Source organism: Rousettus aegyptiacus, unplaced genomic scaffold (genome assembly GCF_014176215.1).
Source record: "Rousettus aegyptiacus isolate mRouAeg1 unplaced genomic scaffold, mRouAeg1.p scaffold_m13_p_15, whole genome shotgun sequence".
NCBI classification, from domain to species: domain Eukaryota; kingdom Metazoa; phylum Chordata; class Mammalia; order Chiroptera; family Pteropodidae; genus Rousettus; species Rousettus aegyptiacus.
The window spans coordinates 54457670-54479828 of NW_023416290.1; the positions used below are offsets into that span (position 1 = coordinate 54457670).

Consider the following 22159-nt stretch of genomic DNA (forward strand, 5'->3'; position numbering starts at 1 on the left):
GTCGCTGTGTCATTTTAGTTTAACCTCAGTTTCCTAGTCTGTGAGATGGAAATACTGAGACTTACCCAACAAGGTTGTTGTACAGACCTCAGAACAAACTGCCTGGCAAGTAGGAAGTACTAAGTAAGTGTTAGTTACTATTATCGTCATCACCACCGCTGAAATAATAATCACTTTCACATTATTAGATTATGCCCTTCCATTTCTGCTACATAAAATAGTCCTTGAAAAATTATCTAATTTAGTGAACTGATCATAATATAGGATGAGCTCACACAACCATGAATTTATGCTTTTAGAAACACATATATCAAATATCCATTCTAAGGGAATAAATCTATTCGAACTAAAGCATAACACAGAAAGACATGTCTGTTGTACTTTCTCTCCAAAGATCTCAAAGCAGTTTAATAATCAAACATAGCAATCCTCAAAAGACACAAGCTATTGAGAAAACTGCAGCTGAGAGCAATCGACATTTCTCCAAACTTTTGCCACATAATTACACAATGTTACAGTCCAAACTCTTTGACCTTGCCATTCATTAAATTATTCAAAACATTTATTAAGTATCGACTGTGCAACAGGCAGGCACTGTGCTAAACTCTGGTAAAGTAACTAACTGAAAAGGAGAGACCAAAAATAATAGTGGACATGCCACTAACGATATAATTAACATTTCCAAATATTATAATTTTGTTTTCCTTAAACAGTGCAAGAGTAAATTATAGGATCTAGCATCTGAGTGCATCAATACTTCATGAGTTAAATGACCTCGTGTAAGTGGCAGTCCAGTATTTTCCGCAAGGAGGCTAGGAGTAAATGAAAGAAGCATCCCTCTACGTTTCAATTACTAAGTAAAAGTAAATGACCATCTCAAATATGAGCCGAATAATCTCAAGAGGGATGTGATTTAATATATAATTTTTTAGTCCATTTTTCAAGGAATGTTTAGAGAAATGAATTATAAATTTAATTATGTTAAATGTCACCTATAAGCTATCAGAAATAAACTGCATTCACTTAGTTTCTCACTCAGCATCTGAAATTATATTTTTGTTGTAGAATCGATTTACTAATCGTGCTTCCCTTTGATCAGCCTCCTTCTTAGGAGAGAAAAATCTAGCCTCTATCCAATTATCAAATAATCTAGAGTACATACTATATATCCTACATTTTACAAAATGTTTCCTCTGAGGCGGCTACGTAGCTACTGAAGTTTTAAGAAATTTAAAAAATACTTTATCTAGCAAAACTGCTCTGCCAAAACAATGCAATCCTGACTATGAGTTAAGAAATCTTACCGCTTGAGTGGTCATATAAAACCTAAATGGGGACAAACAGTCAAGTGTCTTTTTAACACACAGCTCACCAGAAGAAAAGGCTGTTAGAAAACGCTACTAATATTGCTAACAATTGTATCATATTGATATGCAGGTAGATGTACTTTAGGACTAAGAATCTTCCGTGAAGAGTCTTCTGTGGAGTTATTATGAACTAAGAATGTCACAATAAAAAAAGAAAAAAAAAAGTGCTACCATCTCATTTTATGAATGCCAACCGGGCAGCTTTAGGTAACTGCAATACTTTACAAACGGGCATCAAATAAGCCCCAATTATCATGTTGTGCTAGATACAACATTTCCGCTTCTATTATTAAATAGAACTGAAGAATTAAAAGGATCAGTGTAATTTTCTTGAGGTACATAAGTCTAAAGTGATTTTCAATAAGTCCGTAACCACCCAAGTGATTGAAATTCCGTTAGCTATACATAGCAGTGCTCTAGAATGTCAGTGTGACAAGCTCCAAGACTGTAAGTACACAAAATTGACTGACATAACATTCCCCACATAAAGATCGAGGCGTATAAAGAATGGCAAACTCAAATTTACAGGAGGGGGGCGAAAGTGTAAACAAATTCCAAAAACCTCTGAGTTATCCAGAATGGCATTTCGTAGTGCTGCAAGAATCCAGGCATTTCATCAGTATTCCGCACACCAGGGGACACTCCATAACTGTTGTTGACAGATGGGACCAGAAAAAGTCTCACCAACAACAGTATTAGGAGGTAATGTTGCAAATCAGTCAGGGAGCAGAACGAGAAGGAATGTAGAGGAGTAGAAAGAATCACAATCTTCTGCCAAATTTTACATTTAGAGAAAATTAATCCATCAGAGATACTCCTCCAGGAAAAAAAAAAAAAAGATATTTGGTATGGCACAGACTAGCCAACACACACACACACACACACACACACACACACACACACACAAACACAGCGACTGCCACTCCCACTACAGTTTGACAGTCATAGATTTGGGTAATTATGGTAGAAATTGTGTGTTTTGGAAGCACACTAAGACCACACCCTGGGACTGAGACTCGGGGCTTTAAACGCTGGGAATGAAGAGGTCAACGTGGTATCTAAATTGGACCGTCTGGCTGCACAGGTGGAAGGTAGGGGTGGCCAGGGAGGGCACCAACTTCAACGCGGGTGCCCGGGAGGGCTGGGCGGCGGAGTCCAGGGGGGAAGGAGGTGTGGATCCGGGGACGAGCACGAGAGGAAAGGCGGCCGCGGGGAGGAAAGGGCGGTGGGAGCCGGGGCCAGGGGGCGCCCGTCGACGCGGGGGCAGAACCGGGGAGCCAAAGGTCACGGGCGGCGGCACCATCTAGGGGCGTGCGGGGGCGGCGAGCACGCGCGTGGAGGTGCGAGTGGAAGAAAGAGGCGGAGGGAAGGAAGCCGCGAATGAATGAGTGCGGGGGAGCGCGGGGAAGGGGGTGGGGAGGGGGATCCGGGTCGGGGGGAGCCGGGGAGGGGTCCCCGGGGAGTGAGCCGCGGGGAGCGGGGGGCCGCGGGGAGGGGGGCGCCGGGGCGGGAGGGGGCGCCCGCGGAGGGGCAGCCGCCTCGCCGGGGCGGGCCCGCCGCGCGCCCCGCCCGCCCGAGCCGGGCCGGAGCGCGGGCCGGCGAGGTGCGAGCGCGGCGGGGCGCACGGTCGCGGCGCATCGCTCACCCTGCGCGCGAGCCTCCCGGCGCTCTCGGCGCCGCTCCTCCGCCCTGCTCGAGCCGCGGCGGCGGCTCCTCGGCGGCGCTAGGGGGAGCCCCGGGCCCGGAGCGGGGCGGCGGCCGGACCGGGAGCCCCTCCGCACCTGCCCTGTGGCGGAGCCGCGACGAGCCAGGCGGCGGCGGCGACGGCGGCAGCGCGGAGCGGGGAGGGCAAGTGACCCGGATGTACAGGGTAACGGCGAGGAGGGGGCGGGGGGGATGCCAGGAAGTGAGGGCGCCGCGGACCTGTCCGGCCGTGCGCATGCGCCGCGAGCCCGCCCCGCAAGGTAAACCCTTCCCCGCCCCGCCCCCCGCCCCCTTCGGAGGGGGCGGGGCGAAGCCCGGGACAGGTGGTCGGGCGGGCGCGACCGGCAGAGGAAGGGGGCGCGGCCGCCTCCTGCGCGTCCCCGCCCTCCTTAAAGGGGCAGCCCCTTCGGGCGGGGGCGACATCCAAGCGGGCCTGGGTCTGGCAGCCTGCTCATTTTACAGATGGAAAACTGCGGTTCCGAGCTGGCGGCGACCTGTCTCAGGTCAGCGAGCTCGGAAATGACAGGAACTGGAACTCGAGTCTCGCACACCAGGACTCTATGCTGAATCCAGCGGAGTTGCCACCTCCCACCCCCCACCCCAAGTCTGGAATGGCTTGAGGTGGTGGGCACGCCTTTCTCCCTCCGCCAGGTACTGAGCCTCGCTCACTCTCCCAGGCAAGGCAGATGTGCTTGGCAGGCTCCCCGGAGCCTAGAGGTGCACCGTTATCGCCGCCGATGGTATCAGGAGACGCCCTTGGGAGGTGTTAAATGATCAGTCTGAGAACAGAAATCAGGCGCCACTTGAGACTTGTGCCGTGCCACGCAAAGCTCTTTCAGAAAAATGAGACTTTGTTCTGGGATCTGCTCTGTGCAAAAATGTCTGATGGACAGAGGACTTGGATGTGCAGAGGGCGTAGCCTCTTCATTTTCCCCTAATTCCTCTTTCGCTCTTGTTACATAAATGCTCTCTCTTTACATACAAAAGCAGAACGTCCCATTTAGCTAGCTCATCCTAATCCTGTTATGAAACTCTCCGATTCTTTTCATTAACATTAAAGTGTAAATGATTACAATGCTACCTGTCCTGGGGGTAGTTTCAGTTTGACTGCTCGGGAGATCCTTACTATGGAAGTATATGGTTCTGACGATTATGGGATCAAGGGCCCTACTGAAAAATCCCATATAATTACGGGTTTTTCTCCCCCAGGAAAATGCACATATGTATACAAATTTGCATACAATTTCAGTTGATTTATGGATCCGGGAAGCATGTCTATGAAAACCCTGATTATGAACCCTTGTTTCAATCGAATTGGATCTCAGGAACTATCTAGGCCTCACCATATGCTGCCCTGAAATCACTTCTTCCCCCAAATACAGAAGGGCAGCCCTTACCTTATTTAAAAGACTTTTGTCTTCCTCTTGAGTTACACAGAGACCAAATGGTATTGCCACATTACACAGAAATGCGTTAAGAGAGTTATGGAGAGATTAGGTGGCTCTTTCAAGGCACACACTAAGGGCAGGAGTCCTGTGCTTCTGACTTTTACCCTAATATTTTAGGATGATTTGAGGGTTCTATACTATACCTATTATAATCTTCAGCAATTTCAGTTAAGCTCAGGGAGCTGATATGTATACTGCTGATGTTGATGGAGCAGTCTTCACAATCCCAGAACTTTGGTCCATTTGTCTGACCCACTGACACTCTTAAATAACCTGGTCCATATGTACTGCTGTCCTCAGTTTGAACCAAAGGGAGAGTTCACATACCTGCTCAGTCCCGTGAGCTCTGAGTAACCACACACCTATAACTCAATCTCCCAGTCACAGCAGAAATCTCTTCCATAGTATCCTCGACACATCAACATCCAGTTTAGCTCAAATGTTTCCAATTACGGAAAGCCCATTAGTGTAACTGTCAACCTCCTATAATTGTGAGAAACCTGTTCTTTTACACTGAGCAGAAATGTGATTCCCAACAATTTTCATTCACTGGTCCTAATTTTATCTCATGGGAGCAATATAGCCATAATGCTGGCCTCCGGGGAGCAAAGTCCGGCAAAGAAAATAGTCTATTGATGAGTGATAACAGTAAAATAGTACGAGCCCTATTGGAAGTCCCTTTCAGAAGCACCTTTCTCCTTATCTTCTCAGAACCATTCCTGGCCTGTGCAAGAACTCATGGGTAACCTCTACCATTCCCCCCATGTCAGATGTGCCAGAAAGCAAGCCCCCAGGAGAAGTGCTGAATTTAGTCTTCCATGATTCTTTCTTCACCATTCTGCATGAATTCTTTCACACTTCAGTTGAGGTCAAAGCTGTCAAAGTTATATGTTGAAAAAACAAGCAGAAGCATGCAAAAGATTTTTGCATAAGAGCTCTAGGCTTTCAAGGATGATTTAACCACTGTGGCTTGCTAGCGTTTTTTTGTTTGAGTCCTTACTATGTGCCAGGCACTGTACTAAGCCCTTGACTTGCATTTCCTCTTTCGCTTTTAACAACCACCTTATATGGTACTATTGTCGTATCCATTTTATAAATGAGGAAACCAAGGCTTGGTATGAGACAGATCCAGGATTTAAACCCAATCTGTCAACTTCACAGTTTGTCTGTTTCTCCACTTCCAATAACTTGACTCTGTCTACTTTCATAAATTTCAGAAGATCCTCATGCTTTCTTTAAATACTGTTTTCCTTAAATTTTTATTTATTACTAAATCACCTTTAAAACATTATAAAGAATAAACTGTTTTACTCACATTGATTCATTCAATCAACATACATTTTTGCTCCTCTACTGTGTCCCAAGTACCATGCTGGGGGTCTAGGGTAGAGGACAGTAAGACATGTGGTCCCAGCCCTGGAGGGTCTCAGAACTTAGTGAGAGGAAGAGAGCTAACCTCACAATCACAACGCAGCATGATTCGTTACAATTTAGGAGGGTGGAGGGACCAACCCTCCCTGGGACGGCTGTGAAGGTTTCAGAGAGGATGCACTTGGTCTTGAAGAGATGCAAGGAGGACTAAGAAGAACAGGTACAAGGGCAGAGAAAGGGGAGTTCATGACATGCCAAGAGTAAGACTGGGGTGGTGAGACTGTAAAGGACCTCCTCATACTCCATGCTAAGGGGTTCGAACTTGCCTTCGGGTGGCAACAACAAGAAATAGAACCTTCTAAGTAAGGTAACATAATGAGATGCGTTTTATATCAAGATCACTCTGATCACAGTGTCCAATACAGACCAGAGTGAGAAAGAGAAGAGAGGTCAGCAGACCAGTGACGCTGTCGTGGGTCCAGGCAAGAGATAACAAGAGCCCGGTCTAGGAAACTGGCAGTGGAAAGGAAGAATGGACACCAATATTAAGGTACTTAATTGTGGAAAATCTACAGGAGTTTGCGACTAGTCAAATCCGGGAGTAAAAGCAGCAGAAATGGGGCATGACCCTGAGTTTCCTGGCTTAGCAGCCTTATTGGATGCTGACAGCATCCAGTCTCAAGATCTTTAGTCATTTTTCATTCCTTCTCTTCCAGCCTTTATCCATGTAAATGTGCATTGCTTCAATTGGAATCTTCAGCTATGTGCCACTATTTCTCAATACTTTTCATATTTCTGCAGTCATATTTATCATTTTAATGGCTGCAGATTATTTCATCATGTTGAAATAGCTCAGTTTCCTCCAGTTGCTGAAGGTCCACACCCTGAATGCCTGGTCTACCCTAGCCTCCCTTGGCCCTGGGCGTTTTGTAATGGATGAGTTGAGCGTCGAGAGCGAGCCTTTGGGTGAAGGGTAATGGAAAAGTGTGCCCTCAAGAGCCAGCAAAGCCGCAACTCTCGCGGGAGAGGCCTGGACAACTGTATTGTATATAGAAACTGCAGAGCCATGGAAAACGACCTACCGCCCACGGGACTCCTGATGCCTGACTTTCTATGGAAGCTAGCTGTCAAGTCCTAACCCCTCTAATCCATTCCTTCATTTGCTCACTCACTCAGCAATGCATTCTGGTAAAGCAGAGGGCAGCGGAACAGAGCTGAAAGCACCTCAGAGATCTGGATTTAGCCTGACGAGGGTTTGAAACCTTTTCTACAACTTACATAAGTTATTCAACCTCTCAGAGCCTCAGTTTCTCCATAAGTTTGTTGTAAGGATTAACTTAGACAAGACGAGGAAAAAATTTGGGACAGAACTAAGCATGCATTAAGTTTAATAATTCTTTTCTTGGTTCCTTCCCCATGCTTCCTTGACTCGCACCATTTTCTTGAGTTTCTAAGCAAACCCACCAGGCAGCAAACTCACCAGGCAGCTATAAGAGTTCAGAGCTTGACTCTGCCAGAGTGAAGCAGGGCCACTCACTGAATCTCTCTAACCCTCCATTTCCCTCCTGTGAAATGGGGATAAGAACCTACTTCACCGGACTGCTGCAAAGCTCTCCTAAAAACAGTATAGGAGAACAAGTTCGAAACCCCCAAGCACTATGCCGTCGTTGACCATATTACCGCTGTTACGGCCACTGTTGTTTTCTTGGTTTTGACTCCCTTAAAAAATGATGACTTCAGCATAAGTTCCCTGAACTGTAATTATGGGGTCAAAGGATCTCAACATTGTTATGGTTCTTGAATTGTATTGCCCAGTTGCCCTTAGAACTCTGAAGAGTTACTGCCATCGTTACCTCGAATACGCTATTTAATATGCTGAAGCAGGATATAGTTTTTGTTGCCTCTGTACCCAGTCTGAGTCCTCAATCTAACGTTCGGGGACTTCTGTCAATTGCTTTCCTCGTCCCCTTCGCAGAATAAATGAATACTGAATTTTTGAGGAGGGGGCACCTTTCCCAAACATTTCCACCACAGCCAGGAGTTCAAGGTTAAGGACTAAGACTCTAGTGTCACGCCTTAAGGATGAGCCTCCAGTAAGCCTCCAAAAAGGACAGGGGAAGGAGGCCTGGGAATCTCGCACCGAAAGATGGCATCAGAGCTGCTATTTGAGGAGAACCAAAGTACGAAGCCAACAGTTCAAAGCCAGCACGCTGTTATTTAGCAAAACGTTAACCAATCTCTCAGGAGCCATAAAGTCGTCCTGATGGCCGTATTTCCCCAGACTCACGACATCTGTCTATGAGCCTCTGTCCCATTTCCAAATGCGACACATTTCTCACAAGTGGGCAGCTCTTGTTTCACCAGCCCTCCGAGTGACCTGCAGGAAGGAAGTATGCTCACGTGGCCTCGCATCTGCTGGACCTTCCCAGTGCCTTGAATACACTTTGCAGCCTCTTCACATGGCTGTTTCTCAGCCTCTAAGTTCAAGGGTTCCTTCCTTAAGGTCCTCCCCATTGCCCTTCCGAAAGTCAGACCCCCACCTCCCATCGATCATTCCCTAGCATGTCAACTGGCTTTTTTTTTTTTTTTGCCTTCACAGCACTTATCACAACCTGTAATTATTTTTATCTTTTAGCTTAAAAAAGTTTTCATTAAAAAAAAAGCCTCTCACTAAAACACCAGCTCTGGGAAGGCAGAGGCCAGGGCTAGCTTGCCCACTCCAATACCTCTCACTGTGCCCACTCACATCCTAGAAACCCCTCGATAATTATATGGAATGATTTCTTTTTAAAAAAAAAAAAAAAAAAAGCGGGGTTCCAAGCCCCCATACACTTTTTTCACCTTATTATATGAATAATGCATGTTAATTGTAGAAAAAGTTTGAAAATACAGATAAGCAAAAGGAAGAAGATATAACCACTCATGATCCAACTCCCACGCTCTGTGGACACCCTACCAAATGGTTTTTCTATGTCTCTGTATAATAGAGATAATGCATATATTTCTATAAAACTGGTTCTTCTTCTGAATTGTAATCTGCTGTGTTTTTTATCTCAGGATTATCTTAATCACCTTTCTCACAAAAGGTGCTTCAGCTACCTAGTTGTTAAAGGCTGTATAATACTTCACTGTGTAGCTGTACCATAAAGTATTTAACTAATCTAATGTTAAGCCAAAGGGGAGGTTTCTTCAATATCAATAACAATAAAATGTTCTAATACGGCACTTCCCTCTTGACAAGCTTCCCATTTTTTTTTTAATTTTTCTCAGTGTTTGTATTGCTTTAGAGCTGTATTTCCACAGAACTGTACTCCCCACCGCCCATTCACCACCTGGAGATATTAGAGTCCCCAAAGAAAAAGCAAAATAAAGAGAGAAGAAGCAAAATGGTTTGCAGCAGGAAAAGCCGAGGTATGACGAAGCCAGGATGATGCCTGGGAGTTCGATCTGGGAATCTGCCGCTGATACGGGCAACGGAAGTACAGATCGGGTTTTCTTGCCAACATTTTAATGGTAGACAGAGGAAAAGACTTTCTTCATGCCTTCACTTTTTCCACCCAAGCCCTGCCCTGAGGCAATGTTTTTCCCAAGAGAGCTGCACTGGTCCATGGGTTTATAGTCATGGCAAGCCGTTTGCAGCCCCAAAGCCCATCGCCCCATTCAGAGACCAGCCGACTACAGAAAAATCCCAGAGATCACACTCAGGATGTGCTGACCTTTTCCATAAACAGCTCTTGCAGCCCATCGTGTGGCTCAGTAGCACAAAGGGCTACCCACTTGGCATTTTCAGCAGTGACGGTCACACCCTGCAATGAAGGGGCTCCCCATGCCTACCTGGTGAGGCAGCGGGGAAGAGCAGACCCCACCCCAGCACTGCTCTGTTCAAGGGTGCTCGCTGCCTTTGCTCACCTGCCCAGCCCACTTAGGATCCAGGAGAACAGGCACGAATACACGTGACTCCAGAGATGCCTGTGTGTGTAGGCCAGGCGGGGGCCCTCGCCTGGAGGGAAGGAGCTTGGGGCAAAGCAGGTCTGATATCCTGCTAGGAGAGGTCGGGAGCCTACGCTGCCCGGTTATGACATGTCATTGTAACCGTATGGTGACTTCTGCACTTCCCTGAACACTGTGAGCTCTGTGAAGGCAGAGGCCGTGCTATTTTGTCACCAGTGTATCCCCAGTGCTAGCACAGAGCCTGGCACAAGGCACGCACTCACACGGTTGCAGCCGGTCAGAGAAATGGCATCTGTCCAGTTCGAGTTAACCCAGGCCTCGGGCTATAACCTTACTCTGAAGCCCTAACATGCCCATAGCCCTGGAAACAGATAAGCAGGATGAGGAGGTGAGATTTAAATCCTCCCCTAAAGAGCCAAATCGCTTAGATCGCTGGCTGAGTGTCCCCATACTGAAAGTCGGCGCCTAAGACCGAACAGTGGGGGTGTTAAACATGAACTAAGGGTGTGGGAAGAGTTTAAATTCTCATACGTTTGAGTTTTGGGGCTACAGGAGAAAAGATGTTGCATAAGGTTTAAAATAAAAAAAAATAAAAAATAAAAAAAAAATTAAAAAAACACCTTTCCAAGAGAGAACTAACATGAGTGAGAAGAAGCTTAACTGGTTTGGCTAGCTTCCTCTCTAAAAATCCCGTGCTGATTTCATGTTAGAACACAGGTTTTATGGGAGCGCTTCCTCCTCACTCTTTTAATGCAGGAGGAAGGTAGGAAAGACAGTGCTGCCTCGCCCCAGCTCTGGTCTCGTCTGAACCCACAGATTGGAGAAAATGTCTGTGATGTCCACTTCGGCATTGACATAGCATTTTTACTGAACAGGCCACTTGCATAAATGAGCGCCTGCATCAGTTTCTGAATGAATTACCTAACTTTAGATATGGACAGAACCTTGAAATTTACCTTCAACCCAACATTTTATGCTTAAGAAAATGGAAGGCCAAAGAGGGGCCCAGGGGTGGCCCCCAGGAACACAATCCCCTAATGCCTGGACTCTGGGCCCAGAGTCAGGGTCATGGGGGTTCCCTGTCTATACTGTCAGAGAACTGAGTTCATTTTCAAAGATTAATCTAGATCCTCGAGGCATCAACAGAACCCTGTAAAAAAACCTCTCCTAATAAGCAGCGTGCAAAAGTTGGTATGGCGTCTGGTGTGACCTTTCAGTTAAAGGAGGTCAATTAAAGCATTCTGCTTCTCTGGCCCTTCGTTACACGTAACTATTGCCGAAGTCAAAAAAAAAAAAAAATTAAGAGACATATGTGCCAAATGATGAAGAGCCACGCGGAAAGGCAGATTTCTCGGGACTTCCCAATCACCCAGAAGAGCGGGGGATGGTTTCTCCCCTGGCAGTAACACTAAACTGACTACGGAGCCCCTATGCACACTGGTTCGTGCTGTCCCGCCTTTGCCCAAGGTGTTCTCGCTGCTACGAACACCTTTCCCAAAACTCTCCTACTTCTGGCCGAAATCCTACCCGCCCACTAACGCTCCCCGGTCAGGCATCTCTGTGGACTCTGGGTAAATGTTTCAACATAACTTAGTTCCTGTTTTCACCTTACGGTAACACACAGCCTTCTAGGATGCGTCCAAAAGACTAGCGAATGGTATGAGGCTGGTATAGCTCTGTGTACTCCACTGGGAAAAGCGCTACGGAAATACACGCTAATGTTTTATTAATTGATTTATCCTGATTTTTTTGAAACACATATTGTGATTTTGATGGATGAATCCACCAACCCGAGATTAATAGCCTGGTTTACTACACTCGTTTCTCTTTCCAAGCCACAAGCCAAAATTAACTCATCCTCGATTTATAACTTTGCAAAATGTGCTTTTGCAGATCGACTCCTGAATCCACTGCGGTTATTAAAAGGATGGTTGCATCCGTCAGGATGGGCCAGGTTACGCTGTGGTAACAAACAACCCCCAAATCCCAGCTTCAGTGATGACCACAGTGGTCACTCTGGGATCAACAAGATGAGCCCGACGACTCCATCCTTCTGGACTTTACTTGACAATGTGGATTAAACAACTCTTTAGCTGACATCAAGTCGAAAGATATGACCCCTCTTTTCCTTCTTCAGCTACTAGAGAGCTGTCTTGTAAGGCCGCAGTGCGAATGAGATGTGAAAATGATTGTCAGGCACCGTGGCATATAGGTAGCAGTTGGTAAATGATAATGACGGCTAGAACCACGGTCATTACCATTATCCCTACTCCTCTTCAAACAATAATGATGCTGTCACTATACTTCTCACACGCCAGTGGCTCCTGATCTTGCTTGCATACTGGAATCACCAGGGGAACTTAAAAACTACTACTGCTTGCGTCCTACCCCCAGAGCTGGTGAATTAATTTATCTAGTGTGCAACCCTAGCTTTGGAATTTTTAAAAGGTCCCAGGCAACTCTAACGTGCAGAAAAGTTTGAGAACCACTGCCACCGAGGCAGCAAAATTCCTATCTCCGTATAGATGTGTTGGATTGCACACATGCACACGCACACATATACGCACAAGCTGGCCTGCCACGTAAATCCTCTGCGGTGGTTACGTCAGTCAGGGTGGGTCAGGTTGTGCTGCGATAACAAAGAACCCCGAAATATCAGGCCTGATAACAACCACAGTGGTCACCCTGCACATTCAACAAGATGAACCCCGCCACCCTATTTTTCTGGTCTTTACCCTGACACTGAAGCTTATGCATTTTACCCTCAGGCCTTCCTCATTTCCTTTTTACTTTTACTTCACACCTTTTCTGAGGTCCAGTTTAACCAGTTTGCCACACCCAGTATAAAGCAGGACCAAAAAATTATACTGGTGTGAACAGACTGGGAGGATATCTGGTCAGAGGAGGGTCACTGAAAGCCATTAGTGATTAAGACTATGTTTTGTTCAACTCTCTACCCCCAAGACCCAAAACATAGCAGACAACTTAACAGAAATTTAAATAGGTAAATTCATTATTATGAGTAATAACCTGAAAAAAAAAATGAAAAGCAGACACAAGAACTGTAAAAGTGCAGCATCTAAGCTGGAAACCTTACGCATCGACTTGTTACCAACCACCATTTCGATTTCCCCATTTTTATTAATTTTCTCCCAGGATGAAATTACATCTGCTGGGATGGAAATAAGTGAGGTCCAGAGAACTACGAACAAATGAGTGCCCCGTCGCCTGGCAGCAAAGTGCAAAGGATGCTTGTCGGGTGCAGGTGGCACTATGACCATAGACATTTATGTCACGGGCACAGCAACGATTCCCAGCGAACCATCTCCTGCTCTGTTGGAGATGATGTCTCTGTGCAGTCTGGAGGAAACCAAAAAATCCAGCTTGTCTGCCCTTGTTTTGACAGTTTAACCTCAGAATCGTACTGGCTTTCCATAAACTCTTAAGGAAGAAAACATATTCTGTATTTTGATGTTCGACTTGGCCCTGAGGGAAAGAAGCATTGTATACGATTACATAATAGTCTCTTACTTTAAAACTGAATGGCAGCCTCAGGCAGCAAAGTCAAAAAGAGAGAGAAATCTTTTTTTTTTGTAAAATTATCTGAATGTAACCATCTCTTCTGATGCATTGAGTTGACAATGGTTCTGCTTTTCTCAAAAGCTCATTCAATTATCTGTTGCTTATCTGGACCTGGGAGAGTTTTCCTCTCATCCAGAATTAGTTAAAGGGAAAAAAAAGCAGGCAGGAAGTCTCTAATAAAAGCTCGAAATGAAAAGCAGTAAGTGCTCCCAAGGCCCTGCTTATTGTAGAGGCGTCATTAGGTGAACTTTGTAGGGTCTAAGATAACGTCTATTTTGTCTACAAGCGTCACAAAGAGGAGAGGAAGGAACGTGAGATCCGCAGCCTCAGAACCCCTTTCCTCCTCCCAGGTGTGTGTCACTGCCGGCCAGCAGCTTAACCTCTCTAAACTTGTCTCCTCACCTATAAAATGGAAATACTTCTCTACTAGGGAGGGGCAGTATAAGAACTGAGAACACATGTAGAGTGCCTAGAATTCAATAAAGGTAAATGTCTTCCCTCAGTCAGATCATTGTCAAAAATCTCAGGAAGCTCACTAGAATGCAAGCTTTTTAAGAGCAGAAAGAATGCCTGCTCATCTTTCTATGCCCAGATCCTACTTTACTGTCCACTTAGAGACTATAGTTGCCATTTCAGCATCTTCTCTCTTCCTCTCCCACAGAGCAGCACCCTGCAGACATTCAGATCTCATGGCCAGTCCCAGGGGTGACTCCTGAACAGTCTAAGCCAATCGGTGTTATCCCATTTCCTCTGCCACCACGATTGGTTGAGAGATAGAGGCATGTCCTGTTATGACCCAATCGGAGTGAAGCTCAGAAATTTTGTTCAATGGCTATGGAGAAAGATTAGCTTTTGTCCCCTGGATGTGAACAAACAGGCGTGTGGTCTAAGAGCTACAGGCAGCCAGACCACCATATTGAAAGGTTCTCTACACTTCTTGGAGCGTGTGTATTCTATGCAGTGTCTCCTGGCACTGAAAAATTCAGAAGCCCTGCTAGCAGCCCTCTTACTGCTATGAAGGGAGTCAGCCTGAGAGCCAAGCCGATTCAGAAGAGCAGAGTCCAGATAATCACAAAGAAATGAAGCTAGAACCCTAATCAAAGTGTGCCTGAGTCCTACCTTACCTAGCCGCTTTCTGGTCTGTGAACCACTCAACTGCATCTATCAATTACCCAACTTGAACTGGGTTTTCTGGCCCTTGTGATACAAGCATCCTCACTGATATGTCCTCCTGAGTGGCTGAATGAACCACTGAGCAAAAGAAGGTGCAGAAACATCATCGCTCTTCCAACCATTTAACTCAGACTTCAAGTTCCCTGGGAGCAGAAGCCTTCATCGACCTTGGTCACCTGGTCTCCCAGGGACTAGAAGCATTTCTGAATATGGACTCTCAATAAATATCTTTCAAAATAAGTGAATGGAATGAAACTTACCAAATCACCTGGAGTTTTAAAACCTTTGAAAGCTCCACTCCCCAGATATATCTAGATCAAAGGAGTACAAATTGGAAGGTCCTGGGGACCGCCTGGAGCCATCAGATGGGCCCGAGTTCAAATAGCAGCTCCAACAGAGCTTCAGCTTCTCACCCTGCAAAAGGAAGCTGATACCTCTCTCCCTGGGCAAGGGGGCCATGCCAAAGCACCCAGGGTAGGCTGTATTCCAGAAATGGGTGTCTCTCTCCTGCTGTTTGCCTAACTCTGCTTCATACTGTGGGTTCTGACCTGGGGTTTAGAAAATAGAGTCATCCTAGGGAGGGGCCATACCCTGGGTTGCCCAGCAGCACCAGCCCTGGGCGGGTGAGGACAGGGAATGTGTACCCTGAGCTTCCCACCCCTCGACGCCCAGGAGTCTTGGGCAGAGGGGCCTGTATAAAACTAGGTCATCCAGTTGTGTGGTGCTTCCTCACTGCTTTGCTAGTTCCTTCCACAAAGAGGCGTGGGGCAAGTGCAATCAGCAGTATCGCAGATCTGCACATCCCTAGAAGCTTCTGACATAACCATTGACAAGTGATGTGGAGCTCAGCTACACTGCCAACTCCAGGTGGGCAGGGGCATCCGGAAGGCGCCCAATGAAAGACTTCCAGAGTGCACGGTGAAGATGAGTGAGTCAATAAACAAAGAGTGATGAAATCAAGATTCTCAGAACTATAGTAAAATCCTATAAGTACACAGATTGGTTATGCGGCAAGTAAATCAAAGACCCGGAGATGGGAGAGGGCTTCTGAACCTAACAGATATGGGCTGAACTCTCTGGCCCTGGAATTTCAGTATCCAAGCCTGGGACCTCAGGCAACTCCTTAAACTCTGAGCCACAGTTTCTTTCTTGGACAAATATAATTACCAAGATTTAATCAGGAAAAAATTTACATGTGGCTATAAATACGGAGAAACGATTGAAAAAATGTATACCAAAATAATATCGATGAGCCTTAGGTGGTAAGATTATGGGAGGATTTACTTTTTCTTCTTTTCGTGCATTTTTAAATGTTCTACAGTGAACATAAATTGACAGCCTAATAAAAAACAAAATGAAAATAAAAGTGGGGTGGTGTCAGTCAAAGCGTCTGTCCCAGGACCTATGACATAAATTAGGGACCCGGCAAGTGTTCCATCTCTAGGTAACAGCTTTTACATGTCCCCTACGGGTCCTATTTCTTGATAACTATTACGGCTAATTTAATGCCACCCTTACATGACTTGATTTCAAGGCTCTCCTGTATCCCTCTTCTCTGCGAAGGCTCCATCTGTTAAAACTCCACACTGGGTATTGTATAACCAGCTCATTCATCTGTTCATTCATTCATCGAGCAAACACTGATTAAAAACCTACTATATTGGACATCCTGGCTTTTGCCTACCCCCACCCTCATACACAAACAGTTCCCAGATATTCTTGGGGAACATCAGCTTCCCTCATCCTTAATCCTGGTGCGCTGGGAGCTGCAGACAGACCCTACCCCAGCTTCTTCAGGGGGAGGGCATTCGATCCAGGATGGCCAATCACAGCATTGCCTTCGCCTGGCCACAGGGATTGGCTCAGGGATGCGCCTGTTACCTGGAGAACACCAATCAGAGACAGTGGAACTCAATTCTGAAAGTTTTGTTCAACTGTTGTACAAGTGGCCTTTTTTTTCCTGCTAGAACTGCTGACAGCTCTCTTGCCCACACAATCCAAAAGGAAACAGTAGAGCATTACTGAGAGAAGGAGCAAAACTAGGTACGCCTTCGCAACCCCATTTACGCCCCCACTCCTTAAGTTCTACCCCTGGACTTCTCGGTTCCACAAACCAGCAAATCCTCTTGCTGCAAAAGCCAGTCTGAGTTGGGGTTCTGTTTCGAGGTAACAAGAATCCTGACTAATGAAATGCGAAGTGCTGTAACAGATGCTGTGTGTCGGCTACGCACAGATGCGGCGAGATGATCTGTGCCATTTTCCCCGGCACTCAGTGTGATGTGGCAATAGCTACAAACAACTACGATTATCTGGAGCCAATAGGATATTTGCTTTAATTAAATACCACACGAAGCAGTAGGAGCAAAGGAAGGGGATGTCGGGAAAGGGCTCACAGGAGAAACAGCATTTAAACTCACTCTTTCTGCACTCAGGCAAGGAAGATAGAATTACTGTTTGAGAGAGTCAAGATAACACTGGAGATAACACACTCATCTCACAGTAAACTAAAACCGCTACATCCCACATTGCACCTCGGGCAGTGATACTGAAAGTGCTTAAGGGCATGTTCTGAATAAGCCCACAAAATAGCATCCAGAGAGACAGCAAAGCACCAAGGTCAAACGGCCCTCACTTGCAAGAATTTCATCCCAAAGCTACAGATGATGTTATGCTCTTAAATCACACTCGGGTCAGTTTTTGTGACTTTGATTCTCTAAACTTAACTTTTCACTCTCATTCTCTTGCCTATTCGATTACTGTTGGTCAAATCACAGCAACATCACGACGGCCTTTTCAAGATGAATAACCTATTTACTGAATTTATTACCAAAGGATAAAAAGGGAGAGAGAGGAGAGAAAGCCTCTGGTTCCCTAAAACGTTTCAAGATGGGTTAGATGGCCGAACACAACAATAACAACACCAGAAGCAACTCGGGACGTCTATTTTACTAAGAAAGGCCCTGAAGGTCGGTGTTTTTGTGCGAACAGAGCTAAGGTCTCCTAGACTTTTGATGATGCATACTCAACGGGAGAGCTGTGAGGATAAAATAAGCTGGAAAAGGAGGACACCGCAGGACAAATTCTCCTTGCCTTTGTTGTTCCTGAACATATCAGCCATCGATGTGGTCTGGAAACACGGCTCCAACTTTCCAGAGCAAAGACTCTTGGAGTCCGAAAAATTAATACTGACAGAACACTCCCATGTGTCTCAAGAGAGGTGCCAGGGATTGGTGGCAGGAGGGAGAAAGGCTTGGGATGGCTTCCCAATAATTTCAATTTCTAAAAAGCAGCTGGGTTACCCCTGTTTTCTAAAACACTTTTAAGACAGCTGTTGAATTCCAATTCCTCAACTTGCATGCCATGTGACTTTGCACAGAGACTTTACCTCCCCTCTTCCCGGCAATGGGGTTATTGTTTATCATCATACATTGACTGGGCAACTACGAGGGTCCTGGCAGGGCCAAGTGATGGAGAGATCTACAGGTATGAGTGTGGGGGCTAGGCCAGACCATGCCAGAAGTGCCTGGTGCTTGGCATGTACCCAACAGATGCTGGGGATTAGCAACCCCATGGAAACCTGTCAATCTCTTCTAAAAATGAGAGGGGCTTCGAGGTTCAAAGTTCCAAAAGAGAAGATTTTGTTAACAAGTTTGTTTTTAACTGGAAAAAAATACTATATACTTATGTTTAAAAATTCAAAAGAACATAAAAGGATATACAGTAAGATATCTTCCATCCACCCTAGACCCACGATCCCCTTTTCCCCCAAGAGGTAAACAGTATTCCCCACAACGACCTTCTGTCTTCATGTCTTTCCAGCAATAATCTGCGCACAATCGAGCATGTATATGTGGGTGGGTGTGTATAAGCTCTCATACCTCCCTTTCCTTTTTTTACACATAAGAGTACACCACGTACGCTTTTAGGCATTTTGTCTTTTTTTAAACTTAAGAATGTAACCTTTTTAGCATTTGTGACCTAATACTTCAAACAGTGGCCCAGTATTCTACTGTAAAAATACACCATAATTCATTCAATCAACACCCAATTGCCATACATTTCCGCCACTTCCAGCGTCTTGCTATAACAAATAACGCTGCAGTGAACACACTTCACACAGATCTGCGTACATGTGTAACTACAGGAAAGATGGGATTTATGAGATAAAATCCTTAAGTGGAATTGCAGGGTCAAAGGGTGCGTGTACTTGAGATGTTGGTAGAGAGTGCCGAATTGCCCTTCCAAGACGTACTCATTTTCACTGTCACCAATAATATAATAAGGATGCCAGTTTCTCCACCTACATTCGCAAAATGTTTTGTTTTGTTCTTTAATATAAGGGAAGAAAGGGGGGGGGGCAGAGCTCCACTCTTGACCCACTGTCCCTTCCTGCCCCTGCGGCATCATGAACATGACATTTCTTCTTCCTGAAAATTCCACGCCTGGATGCACTACCCAGAGATCAGAGTTTACAACAGAATGAATGTCAGGGCCACGGCTGCCGGAGCCAGCTCATACCAGCTCGCGAGAGCCGGCCGTCTGCATCGCTCCCAGCTCTACGTTCAGGGACAATCATGTTGGCAGCTTGAAACTGGTCACGGTGGATGTACTTATACCAGAGAAACCAGCAGGTGCTACAAGTCAGGGCTTCTTCTTTTTCCCCCGCCAGAAAGACCTTCGTCAAACATATCAGCACATTAACGCAGACTACAGGGGAAACTGAGGCTCTGCCACTCTTCTCTAAAATTTCCACCCTCGATATGGTCACAAATTCTTGAAACCTAGGACTGGAGAAGACCTGCAGGGACATCTAATCATCATATCTTTTACTACCTACTCTCCCCTCGTCCCCCTTCAGACCTAAGCAGTGCCTGCTCATCCTCTCCTGATGCCTCCTTACCATTCTTGCATATTCTCACCTCTTTACCACTTAGTGCTTGTTCTCGACTATTTTCCATAGTGTAGTAATTGTAAACATTGACTCTAGGCCGCACTAGGCAGCCTGGGATCAAATCCCAGCTCTGTCACTTACCAGCTACGTGACCTCGGGTAAGTGTCTTAAACGACTGTGATTTCGTTTCCTCACCTGTAAACTATGGATGATAATGATAACGCCTTCCTTATAATTTTGTTCTCAGGATTAAATGCAAGTATACAGAACAGTGTCCGGCACACACTAATAATTTAATAAATGTAAACTGTTATTATTATCTTCTAGTTCACTAATTGTCTCTTTAGCTATGTCTAATCTGTCAGTTAACCTTTTTGTTGGACTTTAATTTCAATGACTATTTTTCATAACAATTTGGCTGCTTTTCAAATGAATGTATTTTTTTCATTTTCCTTTACATTTTTGATATACTGTTTTATAGTTTCTTTTAGCGGGTTCTATTACTTTCAACTCAAAGCAGTTCATTTCATGAAGAGTTCATATTTAATTGTGAACTCATCTTCAGAGAAGGTAGTTCTTTCTGTGGGTGTCCTGCTAAGTCTGGGTTGTAGAAATATCACTATGGAGTGATTTTGTGGAATTTCCATGCTATTAGGCCAGGTTTTATTTTAATTCCTCAGCTCGAGGGGGTCTTATATCTCATAGACAATAACGATATAGATTCCACAACCACATATGGTACAGCCCCAGTTTTTAATTTCTTGCTGATGGCTTTTTCCCTCTAAGGCAAGCTTCCTCTTTGTTTCTCCAGGGAGCTGAGTTTTTCTAACGCCTTTTCATGAAGAAGTGTGATGTTTAAGGCTCTCAGGTGCTCAGTTCCACCTGGGGCCCAGGTATCACTTCCAGACCCACTGTGGCATTAAAACATCAACGCCCCAGACTCTACTGCCTATTCCTGGGTACGAAAGCCCCATGGGCTGCCATGGCTTCAGCTTACTCAACCATTTGGCTTAGATTTCTCTCCTCATTTTTGGCACTCACGGACTTCCCTTTCCGATGAGCTCCCCAGCATATAATTCTTATATTTCAGTTAACTCCGTGTTCTTATAAGGAAGGACCCATGCAAATCAGCAAAGTCTGCCATGTTACCACAGCCTTCTTTGTCACCAAATCTAAGATAACCACTTACTCATATTTGTGTTCTGTCCACATTACCACTGTGTCTTCCTCAAGGGTTAGCTTCTAAAGTCAGTACATAATATGAGACTTGAAAGGAATCAAAATTCTCCTTGAACATCCCAGAGTAAAGTCCCACAATGGAGACGGACAAACCACTTCCCATTAAGTCCAACACGGCCCGTTTTTCTTCAGCATCAGATTTAGTTTCTTAGGTTGAACGCCAGAAGAAATAACTGGCCTGGATTTGGGGGCCTCGTTGTATGATAATCAAAATCTATAAATATGAGAAACTCAGTGGCACAAGATGCTCACACTCTAAAAAGCCATAGCAACAAAGACCGACAGAAGGGACAGCAGATCTGTCTCTCTCTTTCACACTCAGTCCAAGAGAGATGCCAGTTGGGTGGAATGACAGGATCACCCACGCTACTGAAAGTGTTATTTTTATCTCTACTTTGTTTTGTTTTTGTTGAGCAAGTATATTTGTATCTGGATGAGTTCGAAGCAGGAATCTTTGGTACGATAGAGATATGATTTCCATACACCAGAACAGTGATTAGCTCCGGGGGCAGGACTAACCACAAAGGGGCATGAGAGAACTTGCTGGAGTGATAGAAATATATGCTCGGATCTGGGTGAGACCTACTGAAAATTCATCAAGCTGTATGATTGTGATTTGTGCCCATTACAGCACGTAAGTTACATCCCAATTAAAATAAAAGTTGGAAGCATGCACAAAAGACTGCTGCGTAACATTCTGCCAATTGATCTCCATTCTGTGGCTAAAGCTCTCTACAGCCAATCAGTCAAATGGAAGGTATTGCGGAGACCAGGAAGTCTACAGAAAGAAGAGGCAGAAAAGGGAAGTGCCCTGTTGGGGGCAGAGGACACCCAGGCTCATCAGAGGCCTTACAAGAGTGACACACGTAACAGTAGTTAAGATCACTGGCTCTCAAGCCAGACGGCTTGGATGTGAATAGTGCCTCTCCCCCTGCGAAGGACTATTTGTGCCCCTCGAAATTCGTATGTTGAAACCTAACCCCCAACAAGATGGCATTTGGAGGAGGGATGTTTGGGAAGTGATTGGGTCATGAGAGTGGAGCCGTTATGAAGGAAATTAGTGCCCTTATAAAATTAGTGCCCTCGCCCCTTCTCCCACGTGAGGTTATAGCAGAAAGATGAACGAGCCTTCACCAGACACCAAATCTGCTGGCACCTTGATCCCTGGCCTTGTCAGCCTCTAGGACAGTGAGAATTAAATTTCTGTTGTTTATATGGCCCCTAGTCTGTGGTGTTTTGTTAGAGCAGCCTAAACGGACTGAGACTACCTCTTATAGTGGAGTGAACTTGGGCAAGTTCTCAACTCTGAACCTCAACTTTCTAGGGCTGTTGTAGAGTTCAAATGAGATAATTCTTAGTATTCAATAGTATCCGATAAATGTGAGCTATTAGTAGTAGTAGTACTGATAATAGGAGGGTGGCATTGTCTTCTC

At 45.4% G+C, this 22159-nt stretch overlaps 1 protein-coding gene across 11 annotated transcripts in view; it reads right to left on the reverse strand.

Moving 5' to 3' along the window:
* CYRIB (CYFIP related Rac1 interactor B) overlaps positions 1-22159 on the reverse strand; it is a 119174-nt gene that overhangs the window by 63956 nt on the left and 33059 nt on the right. Inside the window, exon 1 of one of the 11 annotated variants that reach the window (XM_036233028.1) lies at positions 3149-3323. The exons of 9 other annotated variants lie outside the window; for them this stretch is intronic. In XM_036233028.1, the coding sequence (XP_036088921.1) occupies positions 3149-3308 (160 nt within the window). In that variant the 5' untranslated portion in view covers positions 3309-3323. Of the gene's footprint in view, positions 1-3012; positions 3113-3148; positions 3324-22159 lie in introns of those variants that run through there. One more of the 11 variants, XM_016119813.2, reaches the window with a different exon arrangement.